This window comes from Adiantum capillus-veneris, chromosome 8 (genome assembly GCF_014529385.1).
Source record: "Adiantum capillus-veneris isolate H3 chromosome 8, ASM1452938v2, whole genome shotgun sequence".
Lineage (NCBI taxonomy): Eukaryota > Viridiplantae > Streptophyta > Polypodiopsida > Polypodiales > Pteridaceae > Adiantum > Adiantum capillus-veneris.
In genome coordinates this window covers 105,522,822-105,541,342 of record NC_140938.1, presented here as the reverse complement: position 1 = coordinate 105,541,342, position 18,521 = coordinate 105,522,822, and the positions used below count along the sequence as shown (strand labels likewise).

The following is an 18,521-nucleotide window of genomic DNA, read 5'->3' as shown; positions in this document are numbered from 1 at the left end:
CTCAGTGGTAAAGAAGGTGCTCGTAGCCGGACATGGCTGTGGTGGGTCTGGTAATGGTGGTTGTCCAGGTACAGTGTATAAAGATGTTGCATACTGCCCCCATATCTCTGTAGAAGTAATCACTAGTGGGGGAGACTTCTCATGGAATAGACGCCAAGCCTCTCCTGAATCTCTACTAAGGAAGAGCTGATATAAATCTTGCTCCATCTGGACCAAGAAAGCTCGCTTCTTCCGTCGCACTAGTCGTCGTGTAGCAATGCGAGACTGTCTATAGGTGATCACTCCCAATGTAAGGTCCCGCTGTATCTGAGCTCTCCTCTGTCTACACTCCTCATCATACCAGTTGTTCTGAGGCATGTGTCCAGAAAGACGTCTCTGCCCCGGCTGAGTGTGTGGATATGCCTCTGTCGCTGCCCCATGTAATGTCACTATCAGCATAGATGTGATCTCCTCCACTGTGTATACTTGCTCTGATGTGCATAAAAGCCTACGTATCTCCTCTACATAGACTGAGTCAGTCTCTGGTGTAAAAGTATAGCGTGTATGTCCACCACCCCGTGAGGCCTGAGATGTATTGTACTCAAAGGAGACTGATAATGTTAAAAGTGCATGATCTACTGCTATCCCAACTAGCCTGGGCCCCACTGTGAAATCCTGAATGTGAGAGATAAAGCTCGGATGTGTCAGAACATAGTCTACAGTGCTGGACCCATGTCTATGTGGAAAACAAGTAAAACCTGTAGACAATGGGAAAGTCGTTAAGCCATTCAGTATGGCTAAACTGTGAGTAGTCGTCATCTCTCTCAGGTATCTCCCATACTCTGTATGTTCTCTGTCGTGTGAGCATCTCTCAAGTCCCAACTCCTCTGGCTCTAGCTCTCTAAGCAGCTCCTCTGATGTGTCATAGAAGACTGTCTGTGAGCTGCCTGTACGGGCATTGAAATCCCCCAGGAGTATGATGTCTCCATCTCTGGAGAACTCCCAGATATCATCATCAAGTGCAGAGTAAGGAGACTGTCCTCTGGGTGAAGCATATACTGAAGTGCTGGGAGGAAAATAGCATATGGCGATGTACAAGAAACGTCCAGTCTCTGCCCTCAGCCTCACCCACAAGTATCTGGCCTGATCATCTCTCCGAACTATGCGCAATAGTGGTTGGAGCTCCTCTCTGAAAAGAACTGCTACACCTCCTGATCCTCTAGTCCCATGTGCAGTTCTGGTGCATGTCCTACAAGCTGTCTCCCATCTGTATCCTGATATGTGCGGCATCAACTGTCCTGGAGCCTGATGAGTCTCTGAGTAGAAAACAATGTCTCTATCTCTGAAGCTATCCTCAAAGGCCCCCACATCAAGTCTATACGAACCATTACAGTTCCAAACTGCCATCTTGAGAGTGGTCCCATAGGTCTCGCACCGTCATGTAGAGCAGTGCTCTGTAATCACTACTCGTCCATTTCTGTAGAAAGCTAACTTCCCCTTCTCCCTTGCTGCTATAATCTCTGGCATGACCTCTCTCATATGTGCAAGCTGTGAGAGCGTAAGATCATCTCCTAAAAAGATACCTGTTTTCTTGAGGGTTGGCCTCTTCTTTAAAAAGTCTTTCTTTTCTTCCATGGAGGGAAAGCGCAAAATGAGAGCCCGTCCTTTTGAACTCTCCCCATTACCTTCACTCTTCTTGCCCACTCTCCAAGCTTGTGTGTGCGAGGGCTTCTCCACTCCCATCATGGACATGAGGTTCTTCACCTCTTGGTCCACTTTATCTAAATCTTTTAGGCCGGTCACTCTCACGTGTAGAGCGCGTACCCTTCTTCGTTGTTCCTCTTCTAGTGTTTTGTTGATGATGTCGGGTGTAGTCGGAATTTCCTTGCCCTTTCCCTTCTTGACAACTTCAATCCATTTTTCAGCCTCGTCCATTTTCTTTTGCGTTTTGGAGAGAACCTCCACCCATGAGGTCTTCATTTCTCCTTCCTTCTTTATTTCTTTGACTTGTGCTCGTATACTATTCAGCTCGTCAATCATTGATGGCTGAATTTCCCCATCTTCGAGGCGTCTTCCCTCTTTGGTTTCGTCGAGTTCCTCCCGAAGGGCTGAGATGCTACTTTTTAAAGCTTGAATTTCGTCCCGGAACTCCTTGCGTTCTAGTTCCCTCGCCTGTTCCTCCCTCTTTTTCCATTCGAGAATTAAATTCTTCTCTTTCTTCCACTCATCCATGTGAGCTTTGCATTCTTTCAACTCCTTTTCAATGGCTGTCATCCTCTTGCTTGTGACCATGTAGTGCGCCGCCATTTGTCTTGCCTTATTTGTTTCACTTTCTGAGAGAGAGGAGAGAGCACCGCATTATGCATACATATGTTTCCCCATTCAGCCTACATGGCATATGTTTGCTTTCTGTATGTGTCAATTTGCAATTTCTGTGAGCTTTGCAGTTTTCAAATTCCTTGCAAATAAATCCCTGCAGGTTTGATGAACGTTGCAAGCCGGTAAAGCTGGTGGGCACTGCAGAGGGTGACGGCGATGGGAAGTCTAGTACTGAGTTGATAAAGAGAGAGAGAGAGAGAGGGTGCGCCAGTGACCTGCACCCTTTTCGTTTCTGCAGCCCTGTACTTTCAACAACCCCAGCCTGCCTTAAAACCTGTGCGCTGTGGTACTGAGGCTGAAAACTTGCGCACTGTGTTGCTGAGGCCGAAATTTGCACGCTGTGGAGCTGAGGCTGAAACCTGCGCGCTGTGGAGCTGATTGAAACCTGCGCGCTGAGGCGCTGTGGTGCTGAGGCTGAAACCTGCGCGCTGTGGAGCTGACTGAAACCTGCGCGCTGAGGTGCTGAGGCTGAAGAGAGAGAGAGAGAGAGAGAGAGAGAGAGAGAGAGAGAGAGAGAGAGAGAGAGAAGACTGGCACCAAATGGGGTCCTAGATCCCCCTCCAAGGGCCCCCTTCTCTAATGCTAGAGAGGTATTTGCTTTATTTTCTGGTACAACGGGTTCTAAATGCGGAAATGCTGATGGTACTTGTTGTAGATGCTTGGTATTGTGAGGCTAAAGGCTGAATGCTGAAAACACTAATGATGCTGAGGCTAGGATCTGCGACCGCGACGAGGCTGTGGGCTGAATGCTGAAAACGCTAGGGAACTTTGTGGCTTGAAACTGCAATCTGCTATCAACGATGTCGACATGGGCTGAAAACTTGAAAACACTGGCTGATCTGAGGGCTAAATCTGAAAACGCTAATGCTGATGGCTGGATTGGCGACGGAGCGGTGAGGCTATGGCTGAAAACTAAAAATGCTGATGCTGATGGGCTGATCTGGTGCAAAAACACAAGAGAGGCTGAGGTATTGTGGGTACCGACTTATGCTTGAGAAGTGACCCCTAGGGTCACTTATATATGAGGTAAAGTTGGGTTGGGCAATTCAACTTAAAAGCCCACGATTTCTAAAATGGTGCAAAAATGTCACTTACTAATAAGTTGATGAACTATTAATAAGAGGTGATTCACATGCAGATAAATACCTAGGCTGAGTACTAATGCAACTGTATGGGAACACTCCCCAATGCCTACACCTAGCAGACATTGGTTTTGCTCATGTGCAATCAGAGGGTATGCAACTTACTCTAAAGTGCCTGGACATGCATGTCCTGCATACAGGCTCACAAGGGTGCCAGAACACTTCCTAGTCTGTCCTAAACCCTAGAGACATGAGTCAGCTTGTCCACATACACATAGGGTTAGATGTGCACGTGACAGTAAACTCTTTTGGTAGGCCAAGGGCCTTTAAATACGAACCAGGGGCTCACTCTCTTTGATCCTACTGTGTGGAGGTGCAGAGGAGTGCTGCCAAAGTTGTACCCCATTGAAACAATATAAAGAAATACCGAAAGGGGTGCCATCGTTTGGGGCTAGTGCTCTCTTGGGGTGGAACTCCGCCACTCCGTGACTGTGTGCAGTGTTTCTCTTTCAATTTAGTTGTCACGTGCACATCTAACCCTATGTGTACGTGGACAAGCTACTTCATGACATGGCTTCAGTTCAGTTAGGAAGTGTTCTGGCACTTTTGTGAGTCTGTTCGCAGACCGTGCGTGTCCAAGCACTTAGATTAGATGCATATCCTCTTGTTGCACAGAGCATGATCATCAGATTTCCATCAGAACCCATCAAGAGCATTTTTACAGTGTATAGAACTATTTTCCCTATTTTTGACATTTTTCACTTATTATTTTTAAGTGACTTTTGTTGGAAACTGGGTAGGGCAAATTCACTAAGCATGTATATAAGAAAACCTAGCGCTAGCACTTTATGGTAGAAGAGGCAGCAAGAACCCAGCGTTCAACAGACACCTTCTCAGCAAGATCGCCCCCGCAACAAACTTAGCGTTTTCAGCCATTTGCAAGGTCTAGCGTTTTTGCATGACCACAGCTAGCCTGGCGTTTTTGCAGTGAAGATCAGCCTGGCAGCAACAAGACAGCAGAATGCCTAGCGTTTTTGCAGCAGACCAGAATTCAGCCATAGCGTTGTTGATTTACAGTTCAGCCTCAGCGTTTTGCAGATCCTTCGCGACGGAACACTTAGAAGGCACCAGCGTTTTCAGTTTTCAGCACCTAGACACCTCAGCAGAAGTCCTGTACCTCGTAGATCTCACCTTCCCGTAGCAGATCCTCGTCGCACGGTCAGATCCATCGAAGTTTACAGTTTCAGCCTGGAAAACGCAGATTTCAGCATCTGTGTTTGCAACGCGTCGTCGTTGCATCGTCCTCATCGACATAGAGTCAGAATTCAGAAGATAAAGATTTGCAGATTTCAGTCATTAGCATTTTCAGATTTCCGCCCGTCTCGTCGTCGTCCTCATCGTCGTTGACCTCGTCGGCAAGTCCAAAGCATTGTAGAGATTTGTGCAATCATAAGTAGACCGCTCTCGCCATAGAGAGTGGGGCCTTCGGAGGAGGGTTTGACAACATTGTCGTATTCTTCTCTCTCTATCTCTCAGTCTCAGCACCTTCATTCATAGTGTTTATCCACTTTGTTTGTGTCCATTGCACTCTCTCATTAAAGGAACGGAAGGCTCTCCTTTCCACAAGTGAAAGGAACCCTTGAGCACAGTTCGGAGCACTCATCTTGAGCAAAGTTCAACATTCACTTTCGTTGCACCTTACATTGTTATCAGAGCTTTGGCAATGTTCTGTATCACTCAAGAAAAGAACCACAAGAATTTTTTTTGCTTGTTGCGGTCGCACGTAACCCAAGTCCTCTTGGGCGTGTCGATTCCTAATCATGTTTTTGAAGAGTGGCAGGAAACCCAAGAAAGAAGGGCTTGTCTAGCCTCCCCTTGTTCTCTTTTCACTCATTGAGAGCAGACCGTGCACTTAACGGCCGGCCAATCGACGTGAGGTGGGAAAAAGCAACCTTGGTATGAGCGCAAGGCCGCGAATGGGTGCGCCCGCGGGAAAGAGAGGAGCTCGGGTGAAGAGAAGATCATTCTCTAACACAGATTGCAAGCTAAAGAAGAACCTCAAGAACCCAAGAACCCAAGAACCACAAGAACCCAAGTTCCTCATGAACTTAAAAACCCACGACATCAGTGTATGGTCATTACACGAAGCGGATTGGATACTTCACATGAAGGTGATGAGCATGGCAGTGGCGAAGAAGAATTTTCCCCACCAGGAGGTTTTTCTGACCCTCCTCCTTCCCCATCTACGCCAAGGATTGCACTAACTTCTATGGAGGCTTTGGAACAGATGTTTATTGTTGCTAAATTGGCTTTATCTTACAGAAAAATAATTCTAAATGAATTATTGGATTTATAAGTGAGAGGGTTTTCTCGCTTGGAACACCAAGGAAAAATAATTCTAAATGAATTATTGGAATTTTAAGTGAGAGGGCTTTTCTCACTGGAGACATCCGAGTACAGAGTATTCCTAGTGCGTCATTCAAAGTAATGACGGGAGCACTGAGAACGGGAATATCTGTAAGGCCACCAGGAACGGGTACTTCTGATGCGTCACATCGGATGGGTGACAGGGAGCATCGGAAACAAGTATCCGACCATCCGAGAACGGACATCTCTGATGCGTCATAGGATGGGTGACATAGAGCATCGTGAAGGAGATTGTACCGTAAGTTCGGTAGGAAAGGACTAGGTGATGGGTATTCCTGATGCGTCACAAGGTGGGTGACGGGTGCATCGGAAAGCGAATATCCATAGTCGGGAGGAAATTCCGAACTGTGTTAGAATTGTGCACAAGGAAAAAGCAAGCACTTGAATGAAGATGGGTTCAGAGGAAACTTTGAGGAAAAACAGATGCTTTTTGAGAAAGCGGGATTGCCTTTCGGGAAAGCAGATGCTTTCTCGTGAGGAAGTCTATGTCTGCATTGCAACTGTGCATGTGATTGCATCCAGGGACGCCTGGGAAGTGCTGTGAAAGCATTGTTTTTAACTTATAAGGTTTTATTGAGTTTTTGGACAGACTCAGACCATTTTTAAAGGTGACTGACCGCCCACTTAATAAGTGGGCAGCCATCTGATAAACAAGGCAACAGGTCAGCCAGCGTTTTCTCTCTCTCTTTTTCTGGCAGAGCATCGAAAAAAAACAAAACGAAAAAAAATGTTTTTTGAAAAAAAAAAAAAAAAAAAAACGGCCGCGATCTCTACGCGAGCAGCTATTCGTGCCCGTGGCTAGGAGCTATAAAAGCATCACATGCCCTTACTCAGAGGGGAGGACCAATCTTTGCAAGGAGGAGATGTTGCTGCAGATTTCAACCGTAAAGAAGACGTTGCCGGTGATGCCCATGGCTGCCCCAAGTGTACCAGATGTCGCCAAGACCCAGTGCGCGAGTTCCCTTGCAAAGAAGTGCCTACGAAGCGTGTTTCCATCGCGACAAGTTGCTGTTTTTCTCTGTTTTCAGCCCATAAACGTCGTAGACGAGGCTGATTTACGAGAAGGAACCCGAGAACACACCTCTTTTGTGTGTAGGATTGGAAGAGAGGATTTTCTATGGAGAGATCTCTTCTGGGGAATTGCTTTTCGAGAACGGAGTTGCGTTTCGAGCGTCGAGACTTTGAAGGTAACGATTTTCATGTTATGAACTCTGAGTATTTGTTTGCAGGTGTACTTCCTCTTAGTGAGGGAGTAGGAGCAGAGGAAGGCATGAGCCTCTGCAGGAGAAAGCGCTCTGAGGAACTAGAGCTAGATCAGCCCAAGGGTTTCGTCCACGGATTGAAGAGAGGTAGACTCTCGAGATGTGATCCGGAAGTTGAAATTCCCAAGGAAAGGACTTCGTGTCCAAGAAAGTGTAGTTAGTCTGCAGGAACAGGACTCAGGAAACAGAGTCGGAAAAGAGTTGCAGGGATGCCATGCCCTGAGTCTGGAAGGTGAGATCCAGAGGCGAGAACCTTGATTCTCGAGGAATTGGAATAAGGAACGGAGGTTCCTTGGAATAGGGTTTTGCCCTAGGAATCGGAAGCTGAGGCTTCTGGGAACCATCAAGTCTTATTCTAGAACGAACGTGGTAATACGTTCGGTTCAAGTGCTTGTATAGACTTCTCCTCAGTAATAAAGATACTATTACGGGGGGGGACCAGCCCATCTTCTGGTCCCCAGTACTGTGTCGATTTTCTCACTCTCTATCTCTCTCTCTATTTATTTCTCTCTATATCCTCTGGCTTCTGTCACAAGGCGGGCACCACGTGCCAATAGAAAAGAACAGACTGAACAAACTTTTAGCACTTCAAATAACAACTGAACTGAGAGAGAGAGAGACGACATGTGACACGGAGTGGCAGAATTCCACCCCAGAGAGTATTGGCCCCAAACCTTGGCGCCCCTTTCGGTATTTCTTTATATTGCATCAACACAGTACAAGCCGGTACTCGAGACTCTGCACCTTCGTACTGAAGCATGCCAAAGAATGATGAGTCCTAGCCTCATATTTAAAGGCCCTTGGCCTAAAAAGCAGTTTACATGAAAAGCTTTCAAACTCAAAAGCTTCTGGTCCAAAAAGCAGTTTACATAAAAAGTTTTCAAAAGCTTCTGGTTCAAAAACAAAGCCAAAAAGCTGCCAGCGCAATTTACGGAAATCCGTACAGCCTGCCACGTTATCAGCCATCGCAAAACGCGGAAATCCGTATAGCCTGCCACGTCATCATGTCAACGCAATTTTCGGAATTTGTCTGCTGCCTTAGGGTTAGGGTTTCTGGCAGAAATTAGGGTTTGCAGGTTTTAGGGTTAGGGTTTCCAGAATTAGGGTTTCAGAAATTAGGGTTTCAGCGATTAGGGTTTTCAGAATTAGGGTTTCTGGCAGAAATTATGGTTAGGGTTTTTTGCACTCGGGCAACCACGTCCTCACTCTGTGACACTTCTTCTGTTGCTTGTTCTTCTTAGGGTTTAGGCCCCTCGGCCGGCATCTGTAAGTTGGCTCCATTCTTTAGGCTTCGACACGCAGCAGTTTGTTACAGCTTCAGTAATAAGTGATAAATCCTATTTATCCGAATGTATTTTATATTGTTATGGGCTCCCGTTTGTGACAGTGGTATCAGAGCATGGTCTCCTCTCTTTCTCTGTAAAGGAGGACGACTCTGGGAAGATACGGGAAGAAGCCATGACAAGTCAAGAGAGAAGTAAGCAGGCGGAACCCTAAGTCCTGCAAGGAAAAGCTCGCAGAGTTGGAAATTTTTATTTATTTTTTCTCTCTGCAAGAAGTCGACACAAGGCTTGGGATTCTCTGAGAAGGCGACAAGAGCATGATGCTCAAGAACCTAGAGAATCCAAGGAGCGGAATGCTCGAGATTCTTCAGAATCCAGAAAATATCCATGAACGTCAATCCAGAACTATAGCCATGAAATCCAGTCATTCCCGGAAGGATATGAAGAAGGTCTTTAGACCTAAGAACACTCCAGTCAAGTTTCATACTTTTGACAGAAGGGAAGATGTTCCGAAAGCTACCGCTTTCATTTGACAGTTTGAAGTTGCCTTTGCAAACGGCAATTTCTGAAAAGCGTCGAAGGTGAGGCATGTGACCAAACACCTCAAGGGGATTGCAAGTATTTGGTGGTATACCAAAGCTCTGCAAGGAACTTACAACAAGACTTGGATTCAATTCAAGGCTGAATTTTTCGACAAGTTTTTTTCCTCTACACTTTGAGGAAGGCATCCGAGAAGATTGGGATGGGTTTGCCCAATAGGAACACGAGTGAGTCAAAGCAAGTAGTGGTTCACTCTTGCCAAGGTAGCTCCACTCTCGATCCTCTTTGAGGAAGGAAAGATAAATAAATTCAACAAAGGACTTTTGCCCGAATTTTGTAGACGCATCTGCAAAATACTTTGCAACAGATGGTAGAGTCAGCAATAAAAGCTGAAAGTGTATACCTTAGTATACATAGAATCCAATCCCCGTAGTGGGACGGGAATCATTGAACACAGAAAGTTTGGAGTAAGGGAATTCAATCTAACTTCTGAGTTCTTGAATAGAAGACCCTCGAACTTTAAGTGAGAGGGCAGGTTTTCAATCAAAGTTACATCTTTGAGGAAATCATAAAGTGCATTGTGCTTGTTTGCTCTTTTGCACAAGATATGGTTATGTCTAACCGGGACTACCACTCTCGAGTGTTTATGAGAGCAGGATCAAATTGAAACATTGTTTTCTGAGATGAATTGGTTTGCTTAACTAACTGGAAGGTCAACTATTGATCTGGTATCCGGTAATTCCCGAATAGATTACCTACTACTGCGGGTAGGAAAATATGAAGGAACCATTCTGAGCTTTCCAGCAAAGAAAAGCTTTCATCAAGCTTGAATACTCTTTAAGCCCACACCCCCTACCCGGTAAGGGAAGACATGGTAGTGCTTTTCGCACAAGTGAAGGAATACTCTCTTTACGAGGGAAGGAACAAGTGACGACTACGGCCTGTGCTCGAGGAATCCAAGGATTGAAATCCTAGTTTATTTGATGAGCGGGTTTTCTCTAAGATTGAGCCAAGGGATCGTCAGGTTAAGCGTCTTCGCTCTAAGGATCTTACGAAGGGAAGGTAATTTCTCGGGTTCATTGAAACTCTAACACAGCGTAAGAATTATGTACACTTTTGAGTACATGGATAACACACGAAGATGCTTACCTATGCCAAGGAACTGGACGAGAGTTTGTTATACTCTCTTGAGCGCCTTTTTGCGCGCAAGGATACTCCGACACGAGAATCTCTATTTGAGATGTGTTCTGTAGAAGGAATTTGAGTTTCTCTACGGAGAAGAGGTTTTTTGATGGTCGTTGATCATTGAGTACGCTATGTGCTTTTACCATTACAGTAGCAACTTTTGGTTGCGGCATATGTTTCTCCATCAGCAGGTCAAGCATTTACACGTTGCTGGAATAAATTCGAACTATTATGTTCGTAAGAGTAAAATTCGCCAACTGTTTTAAAAATGGTAAGAATTACGTTAACCACATATGGGAGAACATCATTGAGATCTAAAGCGTGTTCGCCCTTAAGTGGGTCAAGTTTGAACTTATGTTCACAGAATGATATGGCTAGAATTTTATCTGCCTAAGATTTTGCGAGGAGTCCTAGATGCTTGCAAGGATGGCCTCTGCAAGGAAGAGACGCTAATGGGCGTCAGGAAAACATTGCTGGTGATAATAACTTGCAGGAGGAAAAGATTGGAAGGAAGTGCCGCTGTGCACAAGGAATCTTCGGATTGGAACCATTCGCCTACGTTGAGCGACGGCCCGAAACAAGAACCTTCTTTAAGGTGATCGCAACTTGTGAAAGAAAGACATCGAGCTTAATGCTCTATGACTTGAGCATTCCCTATGTGGGAGGACACGAGAGGTTTAATACCCTCTAGACTAACAACGCAGGATTATGCGCAAACACAGATACCTAGATTGATTTCTAGGAGGATTATTCTTTTCGGATTGAGAAGGTGGAATTGAGTTAACAGACTCTCGAATGAGGAAACGTTTGATCTATTGGAAAGACGCGAATGACGAGTTCTTCCACGGCTCGTAAGTTTGATGATTGGTGAAGGATATCCTCGAGGTACTAGAGGAAGGACATGAACCGGTAAGGTAAGTATTGAATTATTGAATTTTTGTTTAATTTAATTTTTAAGTTCTCTTTTGAGAAAGGACTAGCTCAACTCACCATTGAGCAAGATTTGGAATCTTTCCGGTTTCTCCCCGGCAGTTCAGTTGGACCTCTACAATTGAGGACAACTGTTTATAAGTGAGAGGGATGTTGCTAAATTGGCTTTATCTTACAGAAAAATAATTCTAAATGAATTATTGGATTTATAAGTGAGAGGGTTTTCTCGCTTGGAACACCAAGGAAAAATAATTCTAAATGAATTATTGGAATTTTAAGTGAGAGGGCTTTTCTCACTGGAGACATCCGAGTATAGAGTATTCCTAGTGCGTCATTCAAAGTAATGACGGGAGCACTGAGAACGGAATATTTGTAAGGCCACCAGGAACGGGTACTTCTGATGCGTCACATCGGATGGGTGACAGGGAGCATCGGAAACAAGTATCCGACCATCCGAGAACGGACATCTCTGATGCGTCATAGGATGGGTGACATAGAGCATCGTGAAGGAGATTGTACCGTAAGTTCGGTAGGAAAGGACTAGGTGATGGGTATTCCTGATGCGTCACAAGGTGGGTGACGGGTGCATCGGAAAGGGAATATCCATAGTTGGGAGGAAATTCCGAACTGTGTTAGAATTGTGCACAAGGAAAAAGTAAGCACTTGAATGAAGATGGGTTTAGAGGAAACTTTGAGGAAAAACAGATACTTTTTGAGAAAGCGGGATTGCCTTTCAGGAAAGCAGATGCTTTCTCGTGAGGAAGTCTATGTCTGCATTGCAACTGTGCATGTGATTGCATCCAGGGACGCCTGTGAAGTGCTGTGAAAGCATTGCTTTTAACTTATAAGGTTTTATTGAGTTTTTGGACAGATTCTTACCATTTTTAAAGGTGACCGACCGCCCACTTAATAAGTGGGCAGCCATCTGATAAATAAGGCAACAGATCAGCCAGCGTTTTCTCTCTCTCTCTTTTTCTGGCAGAGCATCGAAAAAAACAAAACGAAAAAAAATGTTTTTTGAAAAAAAAAAACAAAAAAAAACGGCCGCGATCTCTATGCGAGCAGCTATTCGTGCCCGTGGCTAGGAGCTATAAAAGCATCACATGCCCTTACTCAGAGGGGAGGACCAATCTTTGCAAGGAGGAGATGCTACTGCAGATTTCAGTCGTAAAGAAGACGTTGCCGGTGATGCCCTGGCTGCCCCAAGTGTACCAGATGTCGCCAAGACCCAGTGCGCGAGTTCCCTCGCAAAGAAGTGCCTACGAAGCGTGTTTCCATCGCGACAAGTTGCTGTTTTTCTCTGTTTTCAGCCCATAAACGTCGTAGACGAGGCTGATTTACGAGAAGGAACCCGAGAACACACCTCTTTTGTGTGTAGGATTGGAAGAGAGGATTTTCTATGGAGAGATCTCTTCTGGGGAATTGCTTTTCGAGAACGGAGTTGCGTTTCGAGCGTCGAGACTTTGAAGGTAACGATTTTCATGTTATGAACTCTGAGTATTTGTTTGCAGGTGTACTTCCTCTTAGTGAGGGAGTAGGAGCAGAGGAAGGCATGAGCCTCTGCAGGAGAAAGCGCTCTGAGGAACTAGAGCTAGATCAGCCCAAGGGTTTCGTACCCAAGTTTGGGAAGCAGATCCACGGATTGAAGAGAGGTAGACTCTCGAGATGTGATCCGGAAGTTGAAATTCCCAAGGAAAGGACTTCGTGTCCAAGAAAGCGGAGTTAGTCTGCAGGAACAGGACTCTGGAAACAGAGCCGGAAAAGAGTTGCAGGGATGCCATGCCCTGAGTTTGGAAGGTGAGATCCAGAGGCGAGAACCTTATTCTCGAGGAATTGGAATAAGGAACGGAGGTTCCTTGGAATAGGGTTTTGTCCTAGGAATCGGCAGCTGAGGCTTCCGGGAACCATCAAGTCTTATTCTAGAACGAACGTGGTAATACGTTCGGTTCAAGTGCTTGTATAGACTTCTCCTCAGTAATAAAGATACTATTACGGGGGGGGGACCAGCCCATCTTCTGGTCCCAGTACTGTGTCGATCTTCTCACTCTCTATCTCTCTCTATTTATTTCTCTCTATATCCTCTGGCTTCAGTAATAAGTGGTAAATCCTATTTATCCGAATGTATTTTATATTGTTATGCGCTCCCGTTTGTGACATTTATGGACAGGAGGATAGAACTAGAAGCGCAACGCGTTGCCTTGGAGCGCAAGCGCAAAGGCACCTCGAGAGGAGTTGTCTGGCTAACCTTCAAGCGGGCTCTTTCTACAAGAGAGTCACCAATCACATCATGCATATTGCCGGAATCCAACAAGATCACTATGCGTTGACCATTCACATGACCATGACACTTCATGAGAGACTCATCAGCGAGATGATCATGAGAAACTTGGGACACACTAGTGCTCTCATTTATGCCATTAATGTTAAGCTTCGAGCTAGGGTGGATGATGGCGAAGAGCTGCCATGGCGAGGAGCTGGGCGTGCAGAGAAATGAGAGAGAGCGAGAGAGAAAGTCGACACTGGAAGATAAAAAACTCACGCTATGCTTGATTATTTTTCTTTGTAAAAACCTTACAATATAAAGGAGTTTGGCCATGCAAACTGCATGCAAATTGGAGTGCTTGCTATAGGGATATGTTCCCACGGGCTTGGAAACCTAACAATCCCCCCCTCAATCCCGAACTAGAAAAATTACTCATGATATCACGAGTTTTTGGTGTACTCGGCAAGCGTGAGTTTTAGGTTCTCTCACAACCTGTTGCTATGATAGTAAACCCCCCCTTGAACAGATAGGGTGTAGGTTAAAAATTAGCTACCAATAGATGGAGTTTTGGTTCACTTCTAAACCTTGGGTTTAAGGTGTACCCAATAACCTCACGAGAAGCAGGACAAAAAATGGGCTGAGAACAAATTTTTTTGGGAGGTCTTACCACTTATGTATCTGTGGCAGTGTCTAACCCGTACAAATGTGTGAGACATGGCATGACTGACAACAGACAAGCTAAAAGAAGGCTTTGACTGAAAAGTGTATGATGGTTTTGACAATAGACAAAAGATGACAAATCTATGACACTAAACTGACAAAAATACTCTGTGAAATCTTGTACTGAATCTCAAAGCTGATCTTCATGTATTTCATCTGTTGATATATCGAGTGCTGGAAGCAAATAGTTGAAATAGTCTTCACTAGCTTCATTGTTAGCTTCAATTGGTCGAAAATACCTTGATTCGATCTGCATATGTGGATGGACCATCTTCTTGTAACTGGAAGATTCGAATATTTTCTTTGAAAAGAATTTGAGCGTACTCCATAAATTTCTCCGTATCAAGTAGCCCTTGATATGCATATGTTGTGTATGAAGACCAAATCCATTGACTTTATCGAGCTTTGACATGATGATTAAATTTGTAGATAGTTTTTCCTCAAAGCAGATGTATGATGAAGACCAAAAGCAAAACATTAAGTGCAATATGGTGTGCCAAGTTCTCAGTAATCAAATACTTTTGTTGAAAGTAGAATTTCAAGAAAAGCTTTCGATGGAGATGTTTAAGCTCACAACCACCGAACATGACTTGTTGATAATGATGAATAACGGGGGTGTGAATGAGGGTGTGACTGGCTTTAGTGAATCATCACACTATGTGTGAACCCTAGTGTTAGGTGCAACGGAATGAATGTTGCGCTTTGCTCAAGATGAGTGCTCCGAACTGTGCTCAAGGTTCCTTTTATTCTTATGGAAGGTAAAGCCTTCCATTCTTAATGAGAGAGTGCTATGATCACAAACAAAGTGAATGGACACTGTGTGTGCAAGTGTATGAGACTGAGAGATAGAGAGAGAAGAGAATACGACACCAGAGACGTAAAACCCTCCTCCGAAGGCCCTACTCTCATCGGCGAGAGTGGTCTACTATTGATTGCACAAACTGGTACAAACTGAATGCATGTGACTGATGCAAGTCTAGGCTATGTCGATGACGAGGCCGACACTAGGGCTGAAATCTGTAACCTTTTATTTGCTGTCCAAAAACGCTATGGGCTGAAATTTGCTGTTGCTGAAAACGCTATGAAAAACGCTGAATTTTCTGGTCTTTATGGCTGAAAATTTGCATCTACTATAGGGCTGGAAACTGATGTTCTTTGGGCTGAATCTACTACTCTTTTAGGGTTGAAACTGATGGTCTTTCATTGCTGAAAATCGCCAAGGCTGAAAGCTGTAAAGGCTGAATATTTGCAAACGCTAGAATCTCCAAAAACGCTAGGGCTGCAGATCTTCAAAAACGCTAGATGTTGGGGTATGTGTGGCGATGACCTCCTGTTGAAAACGCTAGGCTGATGCAGGTGAGGGCGATGACCTCCTGATGCAAAATGCTAGGGATGGGATCTTGCTTGGAGGGGAAACCACCAAGGTTTTTGCTTGAGATGTTGCCTGTTGAGCTTGGCTCCTGTTGCCTCTTCTCCCAAATAGTGCTAGTCTAGATTTGCTTATATACAAACTTACTCAATTTGCCCTACCTACTTTCCAACAAAAGTCACTTAAAAATAATAATTGAAAAATGTCAAAAATAGGTAAAATAGGCTAAATGCACTGGAAAATTCCCCTTAAGGATTTTGATGGATTCTGATGGGAATACTTATGATCATGCTGTGTGCAACCAGAAAATATGCATCTACACTAAGTGACTGGGCATGCACGGTCTACGAATAGACTCACAAAAGTGCCAGATCACTTCTAATCTAGACTGACCGAACTGAACCCAACCCTGATCATGTTGTAGCTTGTCCATGACACATAGGGTTAAATGTGTCGCTGACTAAAATACAGGAAACGATCATGAATGAAACACTCGAACAATGCGTGCGTATCAATCATGCGAACACATAATACTTCGTGTGAGGGTTCTTTGGATCTAGGTCCGAAGCCAAGATCGGTTCTTCCTGAGGGGGTTCTTTGGACCTCGACTTGAAAGTCAAGATCGATCCTTCGTGATTGATCAAATCTGCAACGAGGTTAGCTTCGCTAGAAGAAGCATCAACTAACACATCATCCTTCTTGTGAACAATCACATCTTCTTCATGCAACTCATCATGCTTGTGAGAAATCACATCTTGATCATGCAAATCATCATGCTCATCATTATCATTCAAATCATCGTGCAAATCATTGTCATTCAAATCATCATGCTTATCATCATGATTCAATTCATCATGCTTCTCATAGTCATGCAAATCCTGTGTGTCATGCTTTGGAGAAGAAGAGACTGAGAGAGTCTCCTTCTCCTGAATCTCTTGCATCTGTGCCTGAACTTGAGAAAAGAGTCGCAACATCTCTTGCATTCTTGCTTTGTTCTCGCGATCAAATTTGGCTTGACTTTCTTTTTCTTCCAAGTCGTACTTACGTTCTATGGCTGCCATTTCTTCTTCGTAGGCCTTTCTTTCTGCTTCTCTTTTTGGTCCAACTCCTCCATAGGAGTTAGCGCAATCCTTGACGTAGATGGGGAAGGGGGAGGGTTGGAAAAACCTCCTGGTGGAGAAAATTCTTCTTCGCCTCTCTCATGCTCACCACCTCCAAGCGAAGTATCCATTCCGCTTCAAGTGATTACCATCTACTGAAGTCGTGGGTTCTTGTGGTCTTGGGTTCTTAAGTTCACGAGGAACTTGGGTTCTTGGGGGTCTTGAGGTTCTTGAGGGTTTTCTTTCGCTTGCAATCTGTGTTCGAGAAGGATCTTCTCTTCACCCGAGTTCTGCTCTTTTCTGCAGGCGCACCCCTTGGCGGCCTTGCGCTCACACCAAGGTTGCTTTTTCCTACCTCACGTTGATTGGCCGGCCGCTAAATGCACGGTCCGCTCTCAATGAGTGAAAAGAGGCACAAGGGGAGGCTGGATAAGCCCTTCTTTCTTGGGATTCCTGTCACTCTTCAAAAACACGATTAGGAATCGACACGCCCAAGCGAACTTGGGTTCGTGCGACCGCAACAAGTAAAAAAAATTCTTGTGATTCTTGTGGTTCTTTCCTTGAGTGATACAGAACACTGCCAAAGCTCTGATACCAATGTTAGGTGCAGCGGAATGAATGTTTGCGCTTTGCTCAAGATGAGTGCTCCGAACTGTGCTCAAGGTTCTTTTGTTCTTATGGAGGGTAGAGCCTTTTGTTCTTAATGAGAGAGTGCTATGATCACAAACAAAGTGAATGGACACTGTGCGTGCAAGTGTATGAGACTGAGAGATAGAGAGAGAAGAGAATATGTCACCAGCGTGTGACTACTATCTATCCTTTTTGTTGATTTCTTTCTTATTATTTATTTACTTTCACTTTTTGGAAACACCCCTCGAGAAATCTAATTGCCCTGCATTGCATAGCTAGTGTGGAACTGTTCAGAGGGAGTCCAGGCCTGAGGGCAAGAGAGCACTAAGTTTGGACAAGGACTATGGCTAGCCAAAGTGGGGTCATTGACTAGCCAAAGTGGAATCCTTTGCTACAAAGGCTACATTTCAGTTCTGGGTGTGCCTGCAGTGTACAAAGGGGGTTAGATGACCTAGAAAGATACAATGGCAGCATCTCCTAAAATTTAGGGAACTGCTATTTTGGGACCTGAAAATGTGTCCGCGTCATTACCTCCGGTATGACTAGGGGAACATTTTACAACTCAGCCGCGAAGTCAACTGGGCAACCGGTGAGGAGATTTTTAGGCGGCAACCCCAAAACGGGAAATAACTTGTAAATGTGCCAAGTGGCACATTTCTGTGCAGTTTCCTCATGCAAGAGAAGGTGGCGCTGAATTTGAAGGGGAGAGAGGCTCATTTGCAGATTTTGTCACAGGTTAAGAGCTATGGAGTGCTTCCTTTCCCTCTTATGTACAGTGCGGTGCCAGTAGTGATGCCCTACACGCTTCGCACTGCCCTCTCTCCCCTCTATGGCAGTATGTTATGCCCCTCTAGTGGGCTTTTCAATTGACCAATGTACAGTTGTGTGGGTTCATGTGCGATTGCCGAGGCAAGAGCCTCTTGCATAGGTACTGGATTAGCTAGCGGCTAATCCCCCGCAGGTACAGGTGAATTCGGAGAGGTTTCACGCCAGAAATCTTGTCCGATTCAAAGGGCAAGTAGCCCTACAGGTGCGGGAGCTCGAGGAGTTGCTATGGATGCGACCGGCACGCGAAACGGAGCCCGAAACAGTAAATTACAGCCTGCTGTGTTTTTGCAGGTTTAGGGTTTTGGCCCTAAACGGACCCTAATACCCCTAGGAGGTTCGGGGACGCGAGGGGACCGTTGTAGAGGTGATCTGGCGCATTTTCGGGGCTGAAAACAGAGAATTCAGCGTGCTGCAGATTCTCGCCAGGTTTTGCAAAGTGCCCTTATACGTCGGAAAAGTCATTCAATGCGTGGGAATACTGACTGTGAAGGGTCCTAGTACAGTTATGCTGCCGAAATCGGGCCGGAACAGTTGAAATTCAGCC

The 18,521-nt window shown here is 45.1% G+C and overlaps 2 protein-coding genes across 2 annotated transcripts in view; one reads left to right on the top strand and one right to left on the bottom strand.

Annotated features, from left to right (window-relative positions):
• The window catches only part of LOC147452687 (pentatricopeptide repeat-containing protein At3g03580-like), a 61,638-nt gene that overhangs the window by 5,647 nt on the left and 37,470 nt on the right, over nucleotides 1–18,521 (top strand). The window lies entirely within an intron of this gene.
• LOC147452688 (uncharacterized) lies at nucleotides 910–1,929 on the bottom strand. The gene has a single exon (XM_086518997.1). It carries the CDS (start codon nucleotides 1,912–1,914, stop codon nucleotides 1,417–1,419), a length of 498 nt encoding a protein of 165 aa, XP_086375123.1. The 5' UTR covers nucleotides 1,915–1,929; the 3' UTR covers nucleotides 910–1,416.

Bases quoted from the DNA above. Each gene is read 5' to 3' on its own strand.
- LOC147452688 (XM_086518997.1), bottom strand. From the start codon at position 1,914: ATGGACGAGGCTGAAAAATGGATTGAAGTTGTCAAGAAGGGAAAGGGC.